At 38.9% G+C, this 26,985-nt stretch overlaps 1 protein-coding gene across 1 annotated transcript; it reads left to right on the plus strand.

Moving 5' to 3' along the window:
• The first annotated feature begins 16,016 nt into the window (after nucleotides 1-16,016).
• LOC122830352 (homeobox protein unc-4 homolog) lies at nucleotides 16,017-25,104 on the plus strand. The gene is made up of 3 exons (XM_044115643.1): nucleotides 16,017-16,533; nucleotides 17,230-17,405; nucleotides 22,254-25,104. Exons 1-3 carry the CDS (start codon nucleotides 16,272-16,274, stop codon nucleotides 23,316-23,318), a joined length of 1,503 nt encoding a protein of 500 aa, XP_043971578.1. The 5' UTR covers nucleotides 16,017-16,271; the 3' UTR covers nucleotides 23,319-25,104.
• The last annotated feature ends 1,881 nt before the right edge of the window (nucleotides 25,105-26,985 follow it).

Below are 26,985 nucleotides of genomic sequence, written 5' to 3' on the forward strand. Positions count from 1 at the left end.
TAGCAATATATTATTTTTTCTCATCTAAGTTACAAATAAAATATGTTTTTGATAGTGGTCGATTTTATCAGAAGCATTTGATACTCGAAGAGAATATCTTCTGTTTCACAGTTGGAATTTTGATGACCGAGGTCAATACACATTAATAACCACAAGGGGGTGCTACAGATCTTTCAGAGCAAGTGCAGCTGAGCGACGGCAGAGATTTTCAGTCCAATTTATTTTTCGACATGTAAACTGCTACAGTTTTATGGAAAATTAATCCAGGGTATACTATTTATTTGAGATATTAAAAAATAAACTTCTACGCACAACTCATCAGATGTATTTAAAAACATCAATCCTCTTGTTCTTTCCTTTGTTTTATAAAGCTGATATGAGAACATGCTGACTTAAGAATTTTATTTTAGATCTATTATTGTTTCATGCAGGTGTTCTGCATCACAGACTACTTCTGCTGACAAACTGAAAGTCCAGCAGCAGCCTTCCTTCCAGTCAACACCAGAAAGAAGACATAAGGCAAACATCCAGTCACTCAGCAGACAGAAAGACAACATTTGATTCAATCAGCATTGAGTGATTGTGAATTAGTGAATCGTACAGCAATTTAGTAGTTACTTCTATTGCTAGATATTCAGACTGTGAATGTCACTATTAATTCTTGCTTCAGAGTTTGTAGTTTTGGGGTCGTAAGGGTTAACCTCAGGCTCAAACACGTATACCCGAATGTTTTCTAACTCAAATTTAACTTGAAAGCTCAGGTATGGAGATAGATTGGGGCCATAAAGTTTGTTCAAAAGAAAAAAATAAAAAGAGAAAAAAATGTTGAAACTATTTTTCAGTTTCAAGTTTTGTTTTCAGCTCCATTTTTTTCCTGTTTGAAATCCTTTTTCGGTTTCAATTTCTTTTTCTTTTGTACAAAGAACTTTATGGCCCTAATTTAGCTCCATATTAATGAATCTTTGTCAGATTCTCATTTCTCATTTCCATTGCTGACCAGCAGAATTTACAGTTTTTTTCTTCAGTTGACCTTTTAAACCTGATGATCTGTATTTCCATTGATGTTTTTATTGTGTAAACATTTATATAAAGTCATACTCAATAAGTTCGACTATGCATGAGTCTATTTTTTCTGATTAAAATAACCTTTTGAAAATAACGACCTTCAAGCAGGTGATGAACATTTTTTATTGAGCTCTCATTCCTGTTGTTTTTTTTTTCAAAGTTTTATTTTTATTAGTCTGATGTAATATTCTGATGTTAAGTGTTGTGTTTTCATTAGCTGTTAGCAGAAAATTATCATGATTAAGATAAATAAAGATGCTAAAGCATCTAAGTAGCTGATGAACTTATTGAAATAAATTAAATATTCAATAATGTCCTAATTTATTGAATGGGTCTAAACACATGACCCACTTATAGGTGGCATCTTTATTTTATTGACTGCTGTAACAATTCTTAAAACAAAAACAAACAAAAAAACAAAAACTTGTCACATAACTTGATCTGTGTCTATTTTTTATGTTTGCAAACAAACTCAGACTTCATTATTTATTTATTTTCAAATAAATATCAAACCAGAAACTTCCTGACTTTTCCAGCCTGCAGTGAATTGATTTTGACAATAACAATGGCGGGATAATTGCAATCTGTCACCATACATTCGGTGTTAGGGTATCACAAAATAACCAGTCCAAACCTAATTCCCTCCACACACGCGCTCACCCACACGCGCGCCCACACACGCCCACGTGTCTCTGATCTGCATAACACACACGCTTCCCCACTTTGTAATTATAAATGAATTTCACGGTGTGAAGCTTTTAATGCAAATAATATGGATCTTTTTTTTTTTTCTTTTTTTCCAGCCGCTCACCAACAGGACTGAGTGTGTTGATCCGAGTTTGGGTGCGTTGGTGCGTGCGTGTGTGTGTGTGCGTGTGTGTGGGTAGGGGGTCAGATTGTTTGACTGGCCTTCCCTCTCAAACGAGTTAATGGGATGGAAGCTATTTGCCTCCCTAAGCTTGAAGATGCGAGGCTGAGCAGAAGTGTTGAATTAAAAAACGAAGGAGAAGGCGTCAATAAATTTGCACGGCACAATGAACTAAACACACCAGGGCAGGACAAAGGCAGACAGATGGAGACTGCAGGGTATCATGGGTCGGCGTGTGTGTGTGTGTGCGTGCGTGTGTGTGGTGGTCTGGTTGGTGACAGGGACCCCATCAGCGCAGGATCAGAGCAGGAAAATTGGAGGACAATGTTGGAAGAGTGGCGTTTGCGGGGGTGGGGAGGGTAATTTATGCCGATCAGGGAGGCGGTGTCCCAGAGGTGCATAATTTACTCATTCATTAACTAGACCAAACTAGAGCCAATATTAATTAACTCCATCCTCGGTGCCTCTCGCCCTGCCGAGCACATGCTTTGTTGTCAAGCGGCCGCAGCGTTTGTGGAAGTGAGGGCTTTAAAACGGAGGCACGGCGGGCCGGAGGGCGAACCAGGCTGGAGGGAGACGTTGTGTTGCTGAAAGTGACGCTTTTAGAGGGACAAAATGATTAATGGTCAGTGTTTAGAACGTCTGAGTTTACAGAATTTTACTTCCAATGTTTTGCTTCTGTGCATTTTCACTCTTGTACAACACACTTTGGACTAAAATGTTTCAACTTTACTTCCTTATTTATGACTTTACATAAAACTGAGACTTTAAACAGACAAGGAATTTGTTTTAAAACTATTCCAGATGTACGCTGATACTTTGAGACACTACTCATGTACTGTGTTTGTTCCAGCAATTCAAACACCTTTAAGCTTTTTCACATTTTGTCACCTTACAAGTTCAGACTCCAGGTTCTCTGGTCAGACAAAAACCAAACATTTCACTTCTTAGCATATAAGATTTTTTTGTGGGCCTTGGGCAGAATATGATTAACCCCCCCTTTTACTGCATCGCCATCAGTGACAGCGTTTGAACACAGATTTGGAGGATAGGCGGTGAAGTTTAATGGGTCAAGCTTGGAATCAATCACTGATAATTAGTTATTTACTGAGATGTGAACAAACTGAGCTCAAACACAAAGGGAGTGTAGCTACGGCAACACAACAATCAAACTATGAAGGTTTTTCTTTGGACTTTAAATATTAAAGTTAAATGTTAAATAAAAATCTTTTAATTTATTCATGCTGAAACCACTAAATAAAAATAGGTTTCTTATTCCCAAACAAATGCTAAAATTCTAGATCCATGGTTAAAATTTAAGCGTTTAAACAGACTATTCTTTTTCATCAAATTGTAGAAAAGGTTTGGAATGGGACCTTCATGGATGCCCTCTGTTCAGTCTGAATGAGTTTGAGCTGTTTTACAAAGAAATATCAGCAAAAATGTCAATTTCCAAGCTTCTGGTTCTGAGGAGCCTGAATACAATCGTACACCACACTTTTAAGATTTTTATTTGTAACTAATAATCCATCCATCCATTTTCTATACACCCTTTGTCCCTAATGGGGTCAGGAGGGTTGCTGGTGTTTATCCCCAGTTACGTTCCTGGCAAGAGGCGGGTTCACCCTGGACAGGTCACCAGTCTGTCGCAGGGCAACACAGAGACATACAGGACACACAACCATTCACACACACACTCACACCCAGGGAGAATTTAGAGAGACCAATTAACCTGACAGTCATGTTTTTGGACTGTGGGAGGAAGCCGGAGAACCCGGACAGAACCCACCATGCACAGGGAGAACATGCAAACTCCATGCAGAAAGACCCCGGGCCGGGAATCGAACCCAGGACCTTCTTGCTGCAAGGCAACAGCTCTACCAACTGCACCACTGTGCAGCCCTGTAACTAATAATAATAATAATAATAATAATAATAATAATAATAATAATAATAATATAAAACCTTCCAACTTTCCTTCCACATCACAATTGTATACTCCTGTGTGCTGGCTTCACATTAAAAAAACATTCAATTGCACAAAATGAAATATCAGGTTGTATATAGTAATCTAAACTTTTAAATGATTGTTTTCTTACTTTAAATGGAAACGACCACAGATCATTATGATCAACACTTTCTGCTCTTCTCAAAGCTTTTTTATACTGACTGCTTGGAAGCTGGAGGGTTTTTGTTTGTTGTTGTTGTTTTTGTTTTTCTTTTTAAAAGCTGTTTTTAAAAGGCAACTTTACTTTTCTTGGTGCTTGTAAGTGTTTTTTTTATGCACTGGTGACTTTCAAATTCAATTTCTCCAGCAATAATCAACAGGTCAATCTGAAACCTCTTCACTTTCAGAAACATAATTTCTTAACACTTTCAATTTGTTGGATATCTGCTTAGTTGAAATGAAAATGTATTATTACAGTTTACTTTTTTAAAACTGCTTCTGATAATAACATTAATAATAATAAGCTAAGAAGGAAAGGTGGCCCTCTGGTTTTGAAGAAATGTGGAAAAACGCTTTCTTCCACTCTCCTCCACTGGGGGGCGCTCCTCCCCTGACACTGCCTCCTGCCGTCAGGCCCTGCTAACTTTGATTAAGGTTTAAATTGGCTGAATTTAATGAACGTTGCCTAATTAGGCAGGATAACAGCTTTAATTGATAAGTAATTATTTGCCACAAATTGTTATTAATTCTCCAGCGCTGTCATGTAGAGTTCTAACTCTAAAACCCTCCTCTATCCCTCCCAGCCCCCCTCCGCACCCCCAAAGCAGAGCAGCATTTTTTTTTCTTCCCTATTTATGTAAACAAGCAGGGGTAAACAATTAAACATATGCTGGGATGGGATATTCCGCAGGGCCTCGTCAGGCTGCGCTCGGCAGAAAGCGCAGTTTAAGGGAAATGATTTGCTCTCATTTGTAAATTTGAGCAATAATTGTCTGAACTGTTCTGACATGTTGGGTCGGCGCCACCTGCTGCAGGCTGGCACGTCTGAAGAGGCAGGAAGGCTGGAAAATAGGCAGAGGGACCCGAAGAATAACGAACAGGAGAAGAAGAGAGGCTTTGACCGCCCAGAGAATATGTGAGTCGGTCGCTCTTTGTTTCCACAGCTAATGTTGAGGATATCGCGATAACAAACTGGATGATGAAATGCACAGGTTAACATGATTTCCTATCTCATCTCCAATTCGTTCCACAAACTCGTCTTCTTGAGTGGTCAAAATAGTTCGGCAAGATAGAAAATTTAAATAAAAAAAGCCCTTTTAGAAAGAAAGAAGTAGAAATAATAAATGTTATTAATTAAGACTTGAAAATCAAAACCCTTTGTAAATCAATCATGCTTGAGGTGGTTAGTCTAAGAGGAGATGCAAGGAGTGTTTGCAAATTGAGAAACACTAATTCAGTCTAAGTGATCCTCGTTCTAGCATCTTAAGGCTAATGGCTAAATGCTAATCTGAAAAGAAAACAAGTCAACACTAGATTTATAGAAACAAAATGCTGAAACCAAGATAAATCTTTTCAAAACTTTTCTGTCCTTTAGTGTAACATAAAGCCAAGTCCAGAAGTTTGCATACCCTGTAAAAACATGTGGTGTACAGTTATTTTGAATAACAGAGGCACAAATCAGGATTTAGAAAACAACTAATTTGTAATTAATACCTTTCCTCAGCAGAGTGCATCATATATTCTTCAGGCTCAGACTCACTGCCAACTGTAAAAGGGGCATACACGTTTGGGTAGCTGCTGTATTGAGAAGAAAACATTTTACTAGGTGTACAATTTAAATTCATCCCTGATAAGCATAGTGACTTTTATCAGTCAATGTTGGCATTCGGGCAAATGACACCAGCATGTTTGGGTAATTCTTGTACACTACTTAAAGTTTGATAGAAAAAGTGGTGGAAACATGTTTTTGGCTTCAATGACTGTATAAGTAAGTTCAGTTTGGAAATAATAATAAAAAAATCCTCTTTGTTTCACTGTTTGCTGCACATTTGTACCTGTTGGTCATCGTATCTGATCAAGTCATCATCATGGCGTCGCCTCTTGACAATCTGTTATAACCAGTAGATTAGCAGATGGAGGAGGTAATCTGCTTTAGGTGTTGGTCAACTCAAATCGTATGACATGAGATGACGGAGAAATGAAATACAGAGAAAAGACAACAGGCTTAAATAAAGACAACAACATGGACAGAAGAAAGAACAGTTTTGACATTTGGCCTCAAATTCATCCATATTAAAATGGTTAGTTGGGTAAAAATATATTGTCTTACTGTTTTTGTCAACTGGGTTCCCTTATCCTTCTCCACTTCAGTGGTGGAGGACTTATGGACATTCCTGACTATCCTCTTCATGAGACCATCTAGGGAAAACAAAGTACCTTCAGTCAGAGGCTTCTTCAAATTTGCTGTAATACAGACTGCTACAAAAGATCTTTCCTGACAACAGTCATTACCATCCACAATCACTCTTTGAAGAATCTAAATTAATGACTTTCAACAACTTTTAATTTCCCTTTGGGATCAATGTAGTATTTTTGATTTTGAATTGTACTTTTTTTTGTCAATCCAGGCTTCATGGCAGAGAGAAGTTTTCCAATTTGAAGGACTGAAACTGACATAGTTAAAAAAGAAAGCAGAATATCGCACCAGTAATGTGAGTTTTATGAAGGACCTAAAGCTGGAAAAGAGATGTTCTTTGTGATTGTATCGTGTTGTATTGTGATTTTGGCGATAGTATCGATACATGGAGTTCGGAAAACCTGGCGTGAAGCATCAAACGGCCTCAGTTATTTAACGTCAGAACCCGACTGAGCCATTCATCAAAGTGATTTTAAATGAGATGCAAAATTTAAATGAACCGGATTCTTAATTAAAACATCCGTCCTCAATCGCAGAGCGGCTGTAAGCTGAGAGCTCCTCGCTGCCGGTGTTTCCCCGATCCCCCTCCTTCCTCCGCCGTGCCTTCATTCCCAGCAGATGGTTGTGTCGAGCTCCAGTAGCCAGTGGCCAAATGGGCCGATCCATTCTTCCTCTACATGCGCTACAAGCCCATCAGCTCCCAGCACCAGCTTTTTTTTTTTCTTGTTCTTTTCTTTTTTAAATCACCGCTTCCTCTCGGAGACGCGCCAGCGCGCGCACACGCTTCCGATGATCAAGATATTATAAGGTTGCTAGGTATTGATTGGGTGGCTTAATGCGCATGCAAATTCTTCGGAGCCCGTGCATGAAAAATTGGCATCCCCAGTCCTCAAATTACTATATTTTGAAAACGTTAATTTGCATAGCAGATTTCCCTGAGGGGTAGGGGGGTTAATTAGGTCTATTTCCGTGCGGCTTGTGCCAAGACAGCCAAGGAAAAAGGACGGTGGGCAGAAGAAAGAGAAAAGAGGGAAAAGGAGGAAGGAGGAGAGCAGGGAGCGGTGATGGGAGAGGGGGGGGGGGGGGGGGGGGGGGGGCCCGGGGTGATAATTAAAGTGGCATTTTGGAAGCTATCAAGCATCAAATTTGGGGGCTTAAAAAGGGAAAAAATTTTATGAGGAGGTAATGAGTCAGTTTTAATTGAAACAGAAGAAAAACTTTTGGGGGGTTTTTGCTACTCTTTAACCTAAATATAGCATTTTTCCTTTGTGGCTGGGGGAAACCTGACAGCTTATTTGAAAGCTGTTTTCTAAGTCTCAGAATAATGGAGACATAGAGTTTGAATTCCTCTTCAATATTAATTGGAGGAGGTTTATAATTGGATGGAGCGAGGGAGGGAGATACCCTTATGGAGGAAAGTGGAAAATTTCTTCTTTTTTTTGTGCAAATTATCCAAGTTTCTTTTCCAGTTTTGGAAAAATGTCCCTGCACGGAAACATATAAACACACACCCACACACACACACACACACACGCACATACACACACGCACATACATACACATACATGTGCGAGCAGTTAAATTTCCAAAACTTTTCGTCATAGTAGTTTTCACACAAACTATCTACTGTCTAAAGTGTGGCCCGGGGGCCATTTATGGCCCTCTGAAGGATTTTTTGTGGCCCACCTAGCAGAAGGGAGAAAATCTGGCCTGTAAGAACTGGAGGATGATAGAGATGGAAACTTTTTTTTTTTAAATATCAGTTAGGGCAACATGTTCACAGACAAATAATATCATCCTAAAATAAACATGAAATAGTTTCCAACAACAGTTCGCTGCTGAAAATGACAATTTGTTCTCAATCAACTTACCTGGATAAATAAAGGCTGAAATAAAAAACAAAGAAAGAAAAATAGTATTTCTTGTGTATTATTCAGGTTATTGTAATTTTGTAGCAAAATGAACCACAAACATCCAGTCACTCTTACTTTAAAGACAAAAACTTTATTGTGGGCCCCCAGAAACCTTCCAGGACTGGAAAACGTTGACTCAAGTCATAGTGATGTGATGGACCAAATCCTTTTTTATGTTTTGGGTCTACAAGGATTTAAACATGCATTTTCAACAGAACTCTGATTACATTGATTTACATATTGAGTTTATTTTTGAGAATATAATAAAATAAGACACCATACATAAAGTCATGGTACTATGAGAATACACTCATACGAGAATAAAGTCATAATGTTACAAGAATTAAGGGGAAAAAATATTAGAATAGTCATAAAAGTTGAAGAACAAAGTCATAGTATTACAAGAATAAAGTCACAATAGGTATGACTATTTTGCAATGCTACAACTTTTTTCACGTATTATTTCAACTGTATTCTTGTACGACTTTGGTCTCGTAATTTTAGGACTTTATTCTCATAGTTTTATGGCTTCATCATCTTAATTTTGTTTTTTAATATTTTCCTAATGTAGCCCTAAAACTCCTTCATACTTTTCCACATGACAATTTTAGCCCGAGAGGTAAAAAGTTTGGACACCACTGCACTCCCATACAAAAAGCAGTTTCCTAAAAATGAATCTAGATTAAACACTTAATTATCAACCAATCGACCAAATAATGAGCAGACTCCATTTCGGCTGGTTAAAAATTTACTCCGAGGCGGTAATTGAGTAATTAATTCTCAACCCAAGGCTTCACCTTGGGTTGCTAATTAAAAATAAGCATAGCCTGATTCCTCCTGTGATAGGGGGAAAATCACCGGGCTGATGGCTCAAAAGAGATTCTGGTGTTTTCAAGTCGTCTAACCTTCATGGCCAAAATTCACATTTACAAAATTCACAGCCGAGCTTTCAAGAGATTTGAATGTCTTCCTTTAGGTTTGTTTTTAAGGAAGAAAATAGAAAACAGGACCACTATTTTTGGACTTGCTATTTTTGCTGTTTGTCGTTATTTGTGGTTAAAAATCAACTGTACTCTTCTGACATTGATGCAGAAGAATGAGATGTTTTAAAGCAAAGTGAAACTTAGATACATACACACAGTCACCTTGTCATGGGTAAATCTCAATTACGAAGACTGAAATTTGTAGGTAACCTCCAGTTTGGTTTATTTGGAAAATATGCATAAGTGATAAACTATTATCCAGAATGAATTTACAGAGGCAGGATTTCAGTTGGATGGTCCATTTCAAGCCAAAAAAGCCTTAAAAGGGGAGTGTTATTTATTTCACAGCTGCATAGTGCCATTTTATAGCACAATCAGGTAGCCATGTTACCTTCAGTTGTAATAAAAATCCAGTAACCATGTCAATCTGGAAGACTCTTTAGCCCCACCTGCATCATCCAATCGGCGCGTCCCGCTCATCATCGTCAACCTATCAACGCTGGACCAAGCCACGTCACGGCCAATCACCGACCAAACCCCAGTTGATAAGAACCTCCATCCATGGCATCTTCCGCTTTCCAGCTGCGCACAACCCACCTCCACCCTTTCTACACCTGCACTCTCCCGGCTCTCCAGGCTCGCATCCTTCACTGGTGACACCACCCGTGTTGGGCCCTGCGGGATAACATTCCTAACCCGCATCGGGAATGCTCATCCGAGCATCACAGTTCGATGTCCTCAGCCGGGACCAGAGCGCCAGAGAACTTTAATTCATGTATGTCTATAAACCTTTTTAATCGCTGTCTTTCTCCGTCTGAGTCTCTCCAGATTGGAATAAAAATACTGTAAAAATCAGACACACCTTAAAAGAAATTTAAGTTTGTAATATAAAGCCTTGAAAATGGGCCTCTGTTTCTTTAAGAAGCTGCTGCTCTTTCTGAAACTCCGCCTTCAGGAAGTCATCACAACATGGCTCCTCTATTAACCCTTTATCAACGTGTTTTTACCAAAGTTTCACTGAGAAGTGGCCAATTTAATGAGGTCAGATGATGTTCAGTTCCACCAGGTGTTTGCTAATTATTGCTGGCTAGTCTGGAGGAGCTGAGTGGGAGGGGTGCTCTGTAAGGCAAATGATTGGAAACTGCAGCTAATTTAATAATGTCCCTTTAGATGATGCATACAATAATAGTAATGAATTATTACATTTTATGTTAGTTATGTTAGTGAAAATCTAGATTTTATTCTCTACAGCAATTGTTGCTGTAGAGAATTTTGATTTATTTGCACACACACAAAAAATGAGAACAAAAATAACTTGCATAATCTGTTATTACAAGGTCTGGCTACAAGTCCTCAGACACATAAAGATACAATACCACATCTATGACTGCTAGCATAGCGCCGTCTGTGGGGCACGCTAGCGACAACTATTGTTGCCATGCTTACATCTACTCTTCTTGCATGCAGGAATACAATTCTCATTATATACCAGATTAGATATATTTGCTCATTTAAGCATTCTACTCACTTCCTCTTGTAAAGGTTTGAGACAGACATTTACCTCCAGCGCAACAGGCAGGAAGTAAAGGTCCAAACATGTGAACATTCACGCTAGCTGTGAGATTGATATTGCTTAGAGTAGACAACCTACTGTTTCATTTCTAAACTTGCATTAGCGGCCAAAAGCCAAAGCAACACTTTTAGAGCTTACAGAAATAAAACTGAAGAAATAATATCTGGCAACAATTGTTGCTGGTGGGATTAAATAGCTTAACTGAGCTGATTGACAACTAGGATCAACTGGAATGTATGTGTGATGTGATTTTTTTTCCCTCTCTTTTTCAGCTCAGTGGCGCAAAAATGGAATAGGGGCACTACCCAGGGCGCTGTGCTAGACGGGGCGGCAGAAACTACGGCACAAAAATGATTTCTAGTCAGCACTTTCTGTATCCAACAGCTGTTGGCGCATGTGTAAATGACGCTGTCTATATCAGAGGCCAGCCTACAATATGTCCGCACACACTTTGCACTTTGTTCAGGAATTCCCTGCAACATTGACACAATGTATGACGTTCTTCACTTGATTCTTTAAAACATTTTATGACAACAGTGTTGAGCTGAGTCACCTCAGCAGAGATGACCTTTAATATTATTATTATTATTATTATTATTATTATTATTATTATTATTATTATTATTATTATTATTATTTTATCTTGCTCTCTTTGAGTGGCGTTTTTTTTCTGCACAGAGCAGCGAGAGGAGGAGGAGGGGCTGGAGGCGAGGCAAGCCGAACCCTGCCCCGTGCGTGCGTCGCCCATCTTATTATCAAGTTAATTAAAGCTAGCATCTGACAATGTCACTCGTGCCCAGCAAAAAAGAAAAAAAAAAGGAAAAAAAGAGGAGGAAGAAAAGGGAATTTAAATGCTGCGGTCTCTGAGGACCTCATGTCAAGGGCTGCTTTTCATTCAGCGCTGCATGTGTTTGGCTCGCGCAGCCACTGTGTGTGCGTGTTTGTGTGTGTGTGTGTGTGTGTGTTTGTGTGTGTGCGGGTGTGTGCGTGTGTGTGCGCGCGCGGTGTGGGATGGGGGGTTCAAACAGCTTCTATAAGCAAAATGACAAGAAAGTGTCGGAGTTTGATGTTCTGAAATGGCAGCAACGGAAATAAATACACATCAGACAGAGCAAGCGAGGAAATAAAGAGGGAAACAGTGAGAGCAAAAGAGAGAGAGAGAGAGAGATAAAGAAGGTTTGACATGAAAAGCGCCACTCAAGCTGTTCAAAGCTTCTGTACAGATTCTGTTCAGAAAAGAAAAAGGAAAAAAGAAAGAAAAACGGGGGGCTTCATAACATCCAAACGAACAGCCGACATTAAAGAGTCTATTAAAAAAAAAAAAAAAAAAAAAGTCAGACATTGAAATGCAGAAAAGCCCCCGCTCGGCGTGTGGACTCGGGGTCAAGTAACGAAGGGATTATATGGTTCTTCATAATAATATTAATTAAACAATTTACATGCTAATAAGGTAACAATTATCGAAGCTTCTGGTGAAAGATTCAGGTTATTACAACACGCCAATCCGGGGGCTTGCGGGTCACGGGCGAGAACAGCGGAGAGAAATCTCAACTCAAATTAACATTCTGTCAGCTCCAGAAATTGGATAAATAAAGTCGAATTAATTCACAGTAATGGAAGAGAGGGGCGGGGGGAAGGAAGAGGGGGCATTTATTCAACCAGCTCTGATTACCATTCAGTATTCACCAGCACGAGGGGTGGCTCTCTGTCAAGAAATTTAACGCAGAATGAAGCGGTCTCTGCCTCGGGTGAGATTTGGCCCCCGCGACACCGTTTACAATTTATATATATAATCTTTCCCTCCCCGTCCAAAGATGGCCACCTGGACACCCGGTGCTGCTTCTGGCCTCTCGAAACCTTTCATTTTCCATTTTTCCAATTCACACTTCAATTCGAGCACCATCCCCACCCAAAGGGGCCCAGACCCTTCACGTGATAGGATAAACTTCACATTTTAATTGGAGCCATTTTTCTACTTTCAAAATCTCCACTAAGCACGCGCCCCAGGAACTGCTGCAAATTGTCTGTGAAGTATCTCGATTTTTTTTGTTTATTTATTTGTATACCGACTGGATCACTGACGTCAAAAAAAAAAAAAAAAAAAAAAAAAAAAAAAAAATATCAGCTACATGCCGTGATTGTGCTTCTCTCTCTGCTTCCCCAGCTTCATCCTCCAGGCGGAAATATCCACATTAAGGTGGATATATAATGCTTTTAAATCCTTCCTTTTCGCATGTAAATCGTCCTCTTATGGCCTAGTAGAACTGCCATGCACAGACCCTTGTTTACCCTGTTCTGCTGCGGTCTTTTTAAATGTGAATGAGACATTTCAAGCCCCGCCCCTCTCTTCCACCCCACTCGGCCATTTTTGTAGTTTGATACAATTATCTCCTGGCAGAGAAAATTGTATCGCTGTCAAGTTTTGTCTCCACACCTTATGGATTCTTAAGCTGTCAAATACAAATGGGACTTTGTGTTTTTCAGGCACAAAGTCCCATTTTACAGCATTATCAAATAACCATGTTAACATTGTTGTAAAAATTGCTGCATTTATGTATTTTTCCCCTTAGGGGATAAGAGATCACTTAACTAAATTTAGCTAAAGGCTTTCATAATATACCTCCTTTTTATTATAATCTCTCAATGTGATTCCATTTAGATGAAGTCTGTACGATATGCAATTGTCGAATCCTTTTAAAGAAATGATAAAGAATGTAAAATGACAGGTGGCATTATAAGACAGGAGTTCAAAATAAAAACACTGGAGCTTCTCTTATGATCTATTAGATGTAGTGGCAACTTAATTTAAAGACTCATCATTTCTCTATAGTGAGAGAGCTTTTTTTCAGCCAGTGAACTTGAACCCTAACCCGAGTGTTGTCTGTATTGAGTCTGAGATTTTTATTCATTGCGGTTCAAAAACAGGAGAGGAGCTCCTGCTCTCTTCCACAGTGGCACAGTTTAGTGTTAACTGTGAAGGAATCCATTTTGTTCTGCGGAAATAAATTGGACTTGGACTTTGTACTTGGTGCTATGTCCACGAGGTTTTTCTTCCAAAATATATATATAGGGTTATTAATTGGAAAAGCCGTCACTAAATAACGGCCGTTATTTAATCAATTAGCCTTCAAGTAGCCATACTAAAACTCTTTCTTGTCCTTGTAGGTTTCAGTCAAGTTTGTTTGTTTTACGCATTAAGATTTTGTTAATTTGACATTCCATCACAGTTGGTAATTGAACTGGATATTGAACATTTGGTGATGTGAAGAAATTTCTCTGGTTACAAATATGATGTGATAACTCAAAAAAAAAAAAAAAGATGGAGAATAATGGTAAAGAGGTTGCTATTGAATTATTTGAATCCTCAAAGCTGCAGTATATAGCTTTTACTAAAATATAAATATGTATTTTTAAACTTTTGCTGAACCTGTCACCATGTAGTGAGGTGTAATCTGTGGAAAAAAAATAAAGCAAAATTTAAAAGAGAAAAATAAATTGAGAATATGTTTTTGAAAATTTCTCTGTCTTCTCCCAGTGCTGACTAACAACCAATCAGAGGCAGGAGGCGGGTGTTAACGCTGTACATCAAGCTCGTGTGCTGCCACCTTGCTCTCTCTTATGATATAACTTCTCCCTGTCAGTAAGGCCTGTCGTGAAAGCTAAGGCTAGTTAGCATAACCACAGATGACAGCAGATATATGGCTTTCCTGGAACAATAAGCTGTTTCTCCATCATTAGGACATGGAGCAGCACCTTTTTGTTTTTTTCCAAGGAAAGCCCAACTGAAATTCTTCCCTCCAGTGAGGTGAGGGGCAGCTGCATGACAGTGAATAAAGATGTGGCTCTGTTGTCCACCTGGTAACACAGATATGGTCAGACTTGGGGTGTGTGCTGTTTCTGCTGTGGCTCTATAATCATGTGACGTGTCGTTCAGGGCTCTTCTGATGACTGTTCAGATCAGTGAGACGGGCCTTCGAATGCTTCTGCCTCCGAAATGAAGACAAAGATAAATTTTTCTCTAGTTATTGGAACAGCCTCTCACTCTTTGATAACAGAAACACTGATTTGTTGTCTTTAGTCTTGAGTAGTGCATTTCTTCATATGGCAATAACAGAACAGGGAGAAGCTCAATCCTTTCACAGATTATCTGCCTAATGTTACACTGTCATCACATGTTGACAGTTTTTACCTGAATGTAAATCTATCTATCTATCTATCTATCTATCTATCTATCTATCTATCTATCTATCTATCTATCTATCTATCTATCTATCTATCTATCTATCTATCTATCTATCTATCTATCTATCTATCTATCTATCTATCTATCTATCTATCTATCTATCTAGATATAATGCAGAATATATACACACATTAAGTCAAGTTACATTGATAATCTGTGGATTAAAATAGGACATGCTTCATGCAAGTTTAAGCAATTGTCATTGAATGTAAATCACTGAAAAGTTCATTTATTTCAGAAAATTAGATCAAAAAGTTCATATGTCATACAGAGCCATGCATATTTTTAATGGGTGTTTTTGTTCAGTTTGATGATTTTGGTCTGCAGCTTGTGAATTTCACCTCACAATTCTCTCAGTTTTCCTTCCACTCAACTTTCTATTAAAATGCATTGTGGACAGTCAGCTTCTTCTGATTTTGTGGCTCACCCACCACAGGTCAACAGTCTTCCCCATGTTTATGTAGGTCAGAGCGCGGTCATGCTATGAATACAGTTTTGCATTTAAAATGTGTTTCACTGGTTTATTGTAACGTTCAAAGTTTCTGGAAAATTTACTTTTAAGCCACAATCATTAACATTATTATGGTTTAAACAGCTGGTTTGACATTTTGAAATGAATTACCTTCATGGTTATATTCTGGTTTACAGAGATGCACCTGTAGCATCTGCTGAGCATATGAAATTGAGCTTTCTCATTTGAACAATTCTAAGTTTTATTCCTGGGAATTTAATGGAATTGGACTTTCAGTCACTTGGATATTTTCCGAGTGCCAGATTAGCCTCGTCCTCATTGTTTTGACAGGTCTGAATTAAAGGACTGCGCCAGGTAATTAGCGATTGATCCAGAAAAGCGAAAAAAAGAGAAAAAAACCGCCCCATTCTCTCTCTCTCTCTCACTTTCGCTTTTCTAGCTCTCTCCTGTTTCCTTCAGTCACTCCATTAACCGCGTCTCTGACGTCACCGGACGATTAACGCTTCTTATTGGTCCCGGGAGCAGATGGAGGAGTCCTAATGAGCTGGCTGCTACACAGAGAGACCGGGGTTACCGTCTGGGCTGGACCGTCAGAGAAGCAGCGATATCAGCCTCCTCAGCCTCGCCGCTCACCGCTCGGTGACCGAGGCTCCGCGCGTGTCCGCTACCGTTCCCCTCTCCTCCTTCTTCCTCCTCTGCCTCCTGACTGTTTTTCCCCCATCTATTCTGACTGCATGTTCAGCCACACCGCCTCCCTCTGCGTCTTCACTTCGGCCGAGCTCCGCCGAACATGGACAGCCGGGTTCTCGAGCATCCTCACGCCCAGTTCGGCGGCTCCTTGGGCGGCCTGGTGGGTTTCCCCTACTCGCTCGGTTCCCACCATCACCACCACCACCACCAGCACGTTTACGAGCTCGCGAGCGGACACCAGCTGCAGTCCGCGGCCGCCGTACCCTTCTCTATAGACGGATTATTAAACGGCTCGTGCTCGGCCTCTGTGGTCTCCTCCAGCCCTTTACTCTCATCCGACAGCCAGCAGTTCAAACTATCAGGTGAGTCTACCTGTTTTCTTAATTTTTATTTATTTATTTATTATTTATTTATTTATTTTTATCTGTGGAGATAAAACTCTAAAGTTTGTTAAATGCGAGTTGTTGAATAAAAATTAGTCTGTGTTCCTAAAGCTGGTAAAAGTAGAAACTATATTTATATTAAAAACTGGGAATTACCAAAAAGAAAAAAAAAGTAATGAAAAAGTTTTTAAAAGATCAGGTTTGGATAAGATTTGATGGATAATTTCAGTTTTTAAATTGAGGAACACTTAGCATTGCCCGTAAGGGCCCTATCAATGTGGGGCCCTTCGACTATATTAATACTCTCATGTCATCCCTCATAAATATTGTTCTCTTAGTTTTTGCAAGTTTGTTTTCGTGTCTATCTAAAGAGTAATTTTATGTTATTATCGCTTTATTATTTGCACTTCAATAGAAAATGTTTTTGATATCTATTTCTGTTAGCAAATTTGTTTTAAAGTATTTTATCAAACAACAAACTAAAGCTGGCAATTTTACACTTAAGTTGCTCACATTTACTTGTCGACTAGACTTGGCATCAGCATCTCTCAATCTCTCCCTCTCTCTCTTTATGCATGTGCGTACCTATCTGTCTTTTACACACACACACGCGCACGCACACACAAACAAAAACACGCGCCTCTGCATATGCACACGCGCGCGCACGCCTTGCAGATTCCGGAGACCCGGATAAGGACAGTCCCGGCTGCAAAAGGAGGAGAACCAGGACGAATTTCACCGGCTGGCAGCTGGAGGAGCTGGAGAAGGCTTTCAACGAGAGTCACTATCCGGATGTGTTCATGCGGGAGGCGCTCGCGCTCAGGCTTGACCTCGTGGAGTCCAGAGTTCAGGTGAGCCAAAGGAAATCAATCTGATGTCTCTTTATTTATTACTATTATTATTTAAGTTTTCTTCCTTGTGAAATTTTTATTAGTTACTCTTTCAAAATTTTCAGCTATTATTGAATTTAATAAGTAAAAAAAAAAAAACACAACAAAAAACCAAAAAAGCCTTCTAGCATGAACACATCTGGAGATAATTGTTGTGTTATGGTCCATAAAGCCTGCCCCATCCTGATGAAGCTGCTTGTCAATAATGAAAGCACCAGAAAAGAGTCTCATTTGAATTTTGCACGTGGGCCATCTATTGATTTATGGGCTAATTAAAACAACTCTATTTACAAAACGAATCAATAGGTGAAAGGATACGTTACACTTCATTTATTTTGCTTCTTTTGTTGTACTTTATTCATAATTCTGCTAATAGTCTTCTTATTACTTGTGCTTATATTGCGTGATTGAGTTGCAGCACAAATACTTTATTAAACACATTTTGTATCTGTTATATATATATATATATATATATATATATATATATATATATATATATATATATATATATATATATATATATATATATATATATATATATATATATATATATATATATATATATATATATATATATATATATATATATATATATATATATATATATATATATATATATATATATATATATATATATATATATATATATATATATATATATATATATATATATATATAGCAGTAGTTTAACCTGATTTGAGGTGATTTCTACTAGAAAAAATTTCAGTTTATTTTTGTTTTTCTAAAATTAATGTAGCTTATATATTTTTAGTTAGAGATAAAAAGGGTGATAATAAGGTCAATACAGAAAAATAAACTGCTAATTGATGATTTTAAAAAGCGGATAATATTTTCAGAAAAGGAGAAATGCAATTTAAGGCTTTGATAAAGCGTGAACTTGCTTGCACGAAATGTTCTTGCTAATTTATAACAATTATTATTATTATTATTATTATTATTATTATTATTATTATTATTATAAATTTTTACAGTTAAGCTATTATTTGTTTTAAAGAGATGTATCTTTGGATATGTAAACCTGAAAGACGCTTTACGTTTCCCATCCGCGCGACATCCAGTCCGCGCGCTGTTCGCAGCAGTCGCGGGGCACAAACGGAGCTCGCTGTTATTGTATGTTGTTTGGGGATTTTGTTTCTTAAAACCTCAGATTACTGTTCCCTCAAGCTGCTCAGTGCTCCTTTATCACCAGGTTTTTATTTATTTATTTATTTTTGCCCGCGGATGATAGAACCGACATTAACAATTCATAAGAAGCGCCATTGTCGCGCGCGATGTTGGGTCCTCGTGCAGTTATTATGCAACGTTCGGCGGATCCTACTTGCGCATGCTAAACTCCCGGTGTTATCAGCGGCGAACATGCGGCTGTCAGCGCGCCTAGAGGCCGAGCGGTGGGAGCTGGAAGGTGGGTGGAGGCTTCCTGCCTCGGCTCGGTGAAAGAAGAGGTGGAGGGTGGAGGAGAGGAGGGACTTTGAGGGAGCAGAAGGCTGGGTGTGGATGAACAGACGGGATATGGCTGATTTAACCATAGAACAGTTAAATTTAATTGGCGGATGTAGCTATTACAGCAGCTCATTGGTAATTAACACCAGCACATCTGTGCACCTGCTGGCCTAAGGCTGTGACCTATGAACTTAAGAGGTCTTAAGGTGTGTGAAGCAGCATTGCACATAGATCCAAGGAGATAAAGAACGTGATTGTCTTCAAATTTGGGGGAATTTCTATGGATTTGTTGTAAATTTTCCTTTTTTATCCTTGCTTTTCTTCCCCTGTCATGCATGTTTTCTCTTACAGCTGTGAAACCTGCTGATGTTTGATGTTGGGAGACCCGTAATGTTTGACAGTTGTTTTAAAGTGGCCCCCAGAAGTATTGAATGTCATGGCTGAGATTGTATGTTTGTTTTTTTTTTTTTGTTTTTTTTTGTACTCAAGTATACAATTATCGCAAACCTCCATAAAAACAAATCCAACACAGCCAGAAATATGAATTTATCACAGCAAAGTAAGGAGAGGCAGGTTTATTTACATAGCAGCATTCATACATGAGGTCATTTGTAGTGCTTGAAAGGAAAACAATGAAACGAACAAAAGATATATATCATTAAACAAAAAACAAAATGGAACACTGGAATATTAATTAAAAACAAATACATAAACAGGTAAAGCGTGATAAAAATAAACTGAAAAAACCTTTTGGAAAGCATCTCTACAAACAAACAACTCCAATTCATATGTTGTGAGGAATCCACTTTGAGAAAGTGCAGATCATAAGTTCATAAGAAAGTCAATCCAGTCACACTGAGATAAAAATCAAAATGCAATGCAGTTTGATCCTACTTTCAATGCAAGAATGCCAGAACGAAATGACTACATCAGTCTGTCAAAATAAAATGTTTGTGTTTCTGTTGAAGCATTCTGAGTGACAAAAACTTAAAAAGTCAAGCAGGTCGATTTCGCTCTTTTCCTTTTTCCTTCCAAATAAAATAATTGAAACACACCAGATAAAACTCAGTCAGACCTAAATTTTAGTTTTGGGGAAAGAGCTGAGAAAACAGTGAAGTGAGAATAAAATCTTGTCGAAGAGGATGTGTGTCTCAGCATTTGCTGCAGCTAAACACTCTTAGAACCATGTGAAAAAAAGTCAAAGGTTATGAACATTCATTAATCCAGGACTTCACATTTTTGTAAATTTAGACTAAAACTAAGATGACTACATATGACTAAATTGTGACCCAAATCTATGATTATGATCAAAACTGAATTAGAACCTCAAAAATAACACAGTCTTGAAGTGACAATTAGTGAAAAGTTTTTTACTAATACCACTTGACTGCACCAAGTGACTGACTTTGTTCCTGATCAGGTTCTAATATTGTATTGCTACTTTTAATTCATTAATCCATTGAATTACAGATGTATTACAAAATTTCACCAGAGTGTAAGGAACACTTTATGCTTCATTATCTCCAAATCTGACTTTTCTTTCACAAACAAAAACGGACAACGAAAAAGACAGCATGTATACCAACTACATGATTATACAAAAAAAAAAAAGAAAAAGAAAAAAGAATGCTGACAAGAGTTTCTGCTTTTGGTTGTTCATGAATTAATAACCCACAGCAGGAACAGCAGTCTGATCAGCAGGCATTAGAAAGCGCTTTACATAACACATCAGAAGGAGAAATTAGATTCAAAATATAAAAATAGTGAGAAAAAAAAAATAGAAAAATACTAATGTGTGTTTGTCCTGTGCCTTCTGTGGCTGGAAGGTTGTTTTATGGAGGGTCGATGTGATTTGGGATTACATAATACTTCACAACTAAATTGCTAAACCAACTGAGAAACTGACCCTAGCATGTGGCTTTATGGGTAAAAAACTAATTAAAAAGTTGAAATTGGACAATTTCACAGAAAAGGCCAGTATGTAAATTTAATCTGTCTGAAATGTTCAGTCTGGTGTCAAAATAACTTTCCCATTGCCGATTAATTGATAACCATGATTTGAGCTGCACCATCTGATATTAATATCGGTATCTGCCCCAATATTGCAAAAAAATTCTAGATTGGGTATTGGTGACAATTGGCTGTCAATAATGGCAGCCAATTAGTCAATCTAATTCTATGCTTTGTGCTCTGAGCATCATTATTCTTTCTTTATTTTACTTTATATGTAGAATTCCTAATTCTATAAATATTCTATTATATAGAATGTCGCAGTTTATTTTTACATACTTGACCAAGATAGTCAACCTGTTGTTTTTGTCAGTTTCGGTTTTTTTATTATTATTTATTTGACATTGGCTGTTAAACTCTTTATTGTACTGATTGAACAAATTAAAGTTTGGTTGTTTTTACATGTTTAACCAAAATTGCGCGGCTATTGCTGTATTTAAGTGAGCTGTACTGGTGCAGAATGATCAAATAAATGTGCAATTCAGTACATTTATGTGTGTGATTTAAAAAATGTAAACTTTTATAGTCAATTCAGCGCTGTTTTCCTGTATCGGATCAGTATCGGTTGATACTATTCCTCACATATCGGTATTGGAGGGGAAACAATTTGATTGGTGCTTCCCTAACCATAATAATGTCCTTCAGAGTGACCTGCTGCCTTTTCAATTTGACTTAATTCAGTTTATTTACATAAAGCCAGTTATCACAAATGTAATTAAACACTTCCTACAAAACAAATAGCTGTAAAATATATGTGTAAAATATATAATCCCTCCAATTATCCTGAAAGATTCACATTCCTTGTTTTGACACTTAGGCCTGCCACAAAAAGCAATAAATCAATTAATTGCATATTATATTAAAACAAGCTCAATAATTTCTATTTGTATTATTTGTTGTTTTTCTCTTTCGACCAAAAACTGGACGACAAATGTCTTCAGTTTGGTGCTTTTGTCTCAAGCAGCTCTTTTTTTGAAGTGACAATTTTGCCTACAGAGACTTCAGTATCCATTTTATTTGTTGTTTCTCTTCTTTCGTTTATTCAAAATGTCTTCCAATTCCAGTGTGAAGTCTTCCTTAGAATTTAAAGCTTCATAATATTTCAGAATGTGTTCTTGCCTTTTTATGCCATTACCATAATAGTACTTGAAAATGGTCTCAAAACTGTATTATGGTTTATCATGATAACTTCTGGGACAATTTATCACCCAGCTAAATTTGTGTCAGGCCTAATGCCACAATGCAGCAACACTGAGTTTAAAAGAGCAATTGGAAAAAGTTTTCTATGTATTTGTGTGAGTAAATGTTTACACGCACTCTCTTTGTGTGTGTGAATAGGTGTGGTTTCAAAACAGACGAGCTAAATGGAGGAAGAAGGAGAACACGAAGAAGGGCCCCGGACGGCCCGCCCACAACTCCCACCCGACCACCTGCAGCGGCGAGCCCATGGACCCCGAGGAGATCGCGCGGCGGGAGCGCGAGCGGGCCGAGAAGAAGAAACGCAAACATGAGAGGAAGCTGCTCAAGTCCCAGAACAAGCTCCTGTCGGGCGACAGCTTCCACACGCCGGGCGGCTCCGAAAGCGACAGCGGGGTGTCGCAGTTCACCGACAGCGAGCAGCAGCCGCCCTCCATCCACGTGGAACTGCCGGCGTCGAGGGGCGAATCCAGCTGCGACCAAACGCGACACGACTTCGGTCCGCCGCAAAACCAGCCAAACCAAAGAACCGTGGGGGAACCGGAGCAGGTCTCTCCGGGCAGCACGCATGGCCCCGGCCCCGGGGGTCAGAGGTCGCCCGGCGTGCAGAAGCGGAACCCATTCAGCGTGGAGAGCCTCCTCTCCGACACCATGCCACGGCGGAAATCCCAACTGGACTTTTCCTCACTGCCCAATCAAAGGACGCTGGTGGGCAAGGGGCACTTCCTCCTTTACCCCATCACCCATCAGCCTTTGGGGTTCTTAGTGCCCCAAGCCGCCCTGAAGGCAGCTCCGTGTCAGGAGAACTCCGACAGACTCGCCCAGGGACAGAGGCGCTCACCGAGCGAAGGGAGCCCGGCTCCCTCCGACCTCTCCGCCTTTGGCAGCACCACTGAGCGTTTGAACTCGGCCCATACGGAGCACACACACCACAATCACCTCGGTGTTACAGCAGAGGCAGGCAACGCCAGGGTCCGCGTCAGCAGCTGCAAAAAGGCGGCCTTCCCCGTTCCTCCACCGTCCGACGGCGCGGATCAGACGGTTCTGGTCGGCGAGGACGGGGGGCCGGCGTCTCGAACGGAGGTCGAGCAGAGTTCAAAGGAAAGGAGCGCAAGAGAGGAGCCGGGGTCTCCAGGCCCCGGCGAGGCGAACACAGACTGTGGAGAAAGACCAGGAACAGATGGAGAGGATGTCGATATGGACTAACACTTTCTAGGAGCAAACACAAACAAAGGACCAGGGAAAGAAACAAAAAAACAAAAAAACGCTCCAACCAGTTCAAACATTCCCAAAGTTCTGCCGAGACACTCTGAAACATATCAGGAATCAGGAGACTTGATCTTTTGTTAATTTTCTTTATTTTTTTTTAAGGGTATGACAAGTCCAGCCTTTTGAGCAGCTCCCTGTCCCCCGACACACACCTTTCAGAAGCAGGTTTTGCTCTTTTTCTTTTTTCTTCTTTTCTTTTGTTTTTGTGAACAGCTTGTAAGAAAAACTATAGGCTTCAATAAAACGAACACAACAAAAATCCTCAAATATTGTAAAAAAAAAGAAAAAAAGAAAAAAACAAGAAACAAAAACAACAAAAAAATGAGATAACGATATTTATATGTAAACATTTTTGATAAATAAAGTTATTGTTTTAATTGAATTCAGTTTGTCTTGAGGTCGGAGAGAGAAAAGGATGTTTGACAGAAGCTTTTTGGATCATGGCAGCTAGAGTTTTGTCATGTTACAGCAGAAAATATCCCCCCTCTTTTTGTCCTCCCCTCACCCTCTCTGTGTCATGAGCCATGCAAGAGCTGGAGCTCAAGTCCGTCTGGCTGTTTGTATTTATTGCTTTAACAAATTTATTCATTTGAAAGGCCGAGCTGGAATGAGGTTAGTGGCCGCGGGCTATAGGACCCTGCGCCTCCTGCTGAGTTTTGATATGAAAGTAATTATTTTCCCACTGGCTGCCGCAGGTCTCCAGGCAGTAACCCCCCCCCACACACACACACACACACGCACACACACACACATCCCTTCTTTCTTTTTTCTCTCCCCTTCTTTCGTTTCAGCCCAAAGGGTTATTAGACATTACCGATTTCCAGTGATATGGAATCACATAAACTTCCTACAATAATAGAATTAGCATGAAAGGCAGGGGTGTCAAATTGAAATGGGAAAATAATAGCCGCGCCAGCTGCACCGCGCCGGTGTGTGTATGCGTGCGCGCGCGCGCGCGGTCCGCTGTGCGTGAGCGTGCATAGTCTATTGAGCAGGAGGCGGAGATGTGAGATGGTGGGAGATTCGTGGGGCGGAATTTTCATGAGCTGCCGCGGCTGTCAGACGGCCCTTGTAGTCGGCTATATTAAGATAGATGCTCGATGATATCCCTCATTGTTCTGTCGCTTATATTGATGTTGCTGTGTTATCGCCCTATTGATCATGTGTCGCACATAATAGGACAGGCGCGCGCCCGCCTGCCTCGGTTTTATTTTTTATTTTTTTTTAACAAAAGCGCCTGGGCCCCTCGTCATTTGTTCTAATAGGACTGTGATTCCCTCCGGGCCGAGACAGATAAAGATATAGGAGGGGACACGGAAGAAAGGAAGCCCGGTGATATACATTAGCATTCTTTTTTGTTTTTAACTAATTGTTGTTAGAACTTCTAGGAGTATACTATAAATGAGAATTTTGGAGAGGATTAAATATTATTAGTCATTAAAAGAAAAACATTAGAACATTTAGACTATAATCTGACTAAAGACTTTTCACTACAATTTGTCTAAATTGGTCATATGCTAATAAACAGACCGAATTTAGGTATTGAATCTAATGTAGCAATATTAATTAATATTGGCTAATTTTATTGGCAATAACTTAAATTTACTTAATCAATTAAATTAGTTAATTTCTAACTATTCAGTAATGATTTCTTTTTTCTTATTTGGTGTGTTCTCCATGGCAACAAGAAAAAACCCCACAGAAATTGGTTTATTAAGGCATACTGAGGCTAATATATGGACATCTATTTTAATATGTAAACATAAACATTTACCTGTACAACTAGAGCTAATGTGTTCTGTTCATTGGAAATGATTGCCTCAGGGTTACGAAGCTAAACATGCCTGCAGGTTTGACTTTAGCTTTAGCACTTTAGCATAACTAGTTAAGGTTGAATGCAATTTAAAAAAAATATGTTATCACAAAGTAGTACGTTAAAATTTGCCCTTAAAGTCATAGCTATGGTGTTAATTGCCTACCACTGCCAATGTTGAAGAAGCTTAGCTTGTTAGCGTGTTTGACATAGCTAAACTTGCTAAAGTTGGATAAAAAAGCTATATATATATATTTTCTTTTTGATTAAAGGATCTAATACTTTTTTCTATTGCTATAAGTTTTTGTGTAATCTGTTTTCTCTGACATCCAGAGTCAAGCTGTGCTGTTCATTATTTCTAATGGCTTCCTAGCCAGCTTGAATGGCTAGCTAAAGCTGGATGGTACTTGAGATTTTTCCTGAACACAAAACCTTTATTAACCACAAGTCTAATGAGAATTTTTAAAACTTGTTTTTTTCTAAATTGATAAATAATTCATCATTAAATAGTTCTCTGCTGGACACATCACACAGTTAGCGAGAAATGTCAATGTTAAACCAATTCAACAGCTTCATGGACATTTTTTAATCAAAATGCTTTAATACGCTACAAACGAGTTAGACTTCAACTATCACAAAATGTTAGGTTCAAAAGCCACTTCTTGATTAAAACTGTAATAATTTTCATGGCTAATTTCTACAACTCTCCAAAATGCTATTTTACAGTGTGTGAGGTGTCCATCATAGAACAGCTTGGCTGATTTGTTTACATGGTTTGCAGTTGAATGAACATATTGACTTAGCAAAAGTTATGGCCTGTCATACAACTGGCTGTAGACAAAGCTGCTGTTTCGGACCAACTATTTAAATTCGCATTCATCTCTGGCAACAGCAGTAAAGCTAAAGCTAAACTTGCTCCCAAGCTGCCGTTTTTTAACTTTGACAAGTTGTTTGCTATCGAACAAAACATTTTAGTTGTGGTCGTCACGACAACAGTTTACTTGCCTCAGTGTTAGAATAGATCTACTGACAATTTGGAAACACCTTATTCACAAACCAGCTCAGAGATTTGTCTGCAACTATGAGCTTAGTGGCCACTGAATATTAATGATTAGAGTTCTGAAAGTCCTTCATGAACATTTTAACCTAATTATATTGGTTCTGTCAATTTTAGCCATCTTTAAAAGAAGTTGGAAAGACTGATATTGTTTGGCTTACACTATGAAGGATTTATAATTTAGTTTGAAGTTAAAGAGTATTACAAGACCTCCAGTTGAGAAATGTCAGTTTCAAAGGGAGAATTAAAATGTTTTTCCAGATTTATTAAGACAGTGCAATCAATGCCACACCTTTAAATAGATTTAAAATGTGCATTAATCTGCTCTTTCGGCTTGTCCAACGCCTTAATCCCAAACTATCTTTTTTTGTTTTGTTTTGTTTCAAACTAGATGAGCTAGTCAGTGGATCCTAATAATTGGTTCAAATCTGACGCATTTGGTTTGGTGAGAACATTTTGATAATTGGAATGAATTTTGCTGATTTAAGTGTATGTAGCTGTTGAAAGTTAAGCACTCCCTCTCGAAAAACATTGACTGATCCTGGTCAAATGAAATGTACCCAAATGTTGCACCAATTCTAATTGAGATTCTAACAGTTTGACTTCGTGTTTTTACAGTGTATGGGGGATTGAGGGAACTGGGGGAGATGTTTGTTCTTTCAAATGTGCCCAAATAGAAGCGTACAATGGACATGCGCAAATCCCCGTTAAAAAAAGAAAAAAAAAACACAGAG

The sequence above is a fragment of the Gambusia affinis genome, linkage group LG04 (assembly GCF_019740435.1).
Source record: "Gambusia affinis linkage group LG04, SWU_Gaff_1.0, whole genome shotgun sequence".
Taxonomy (NCBI): Eukaryota; Metazoa; Chordata; class Actinopteri; order Cyprinodontiformes; family Poeciliidae; genus Gambusia; species Gambusia affinis.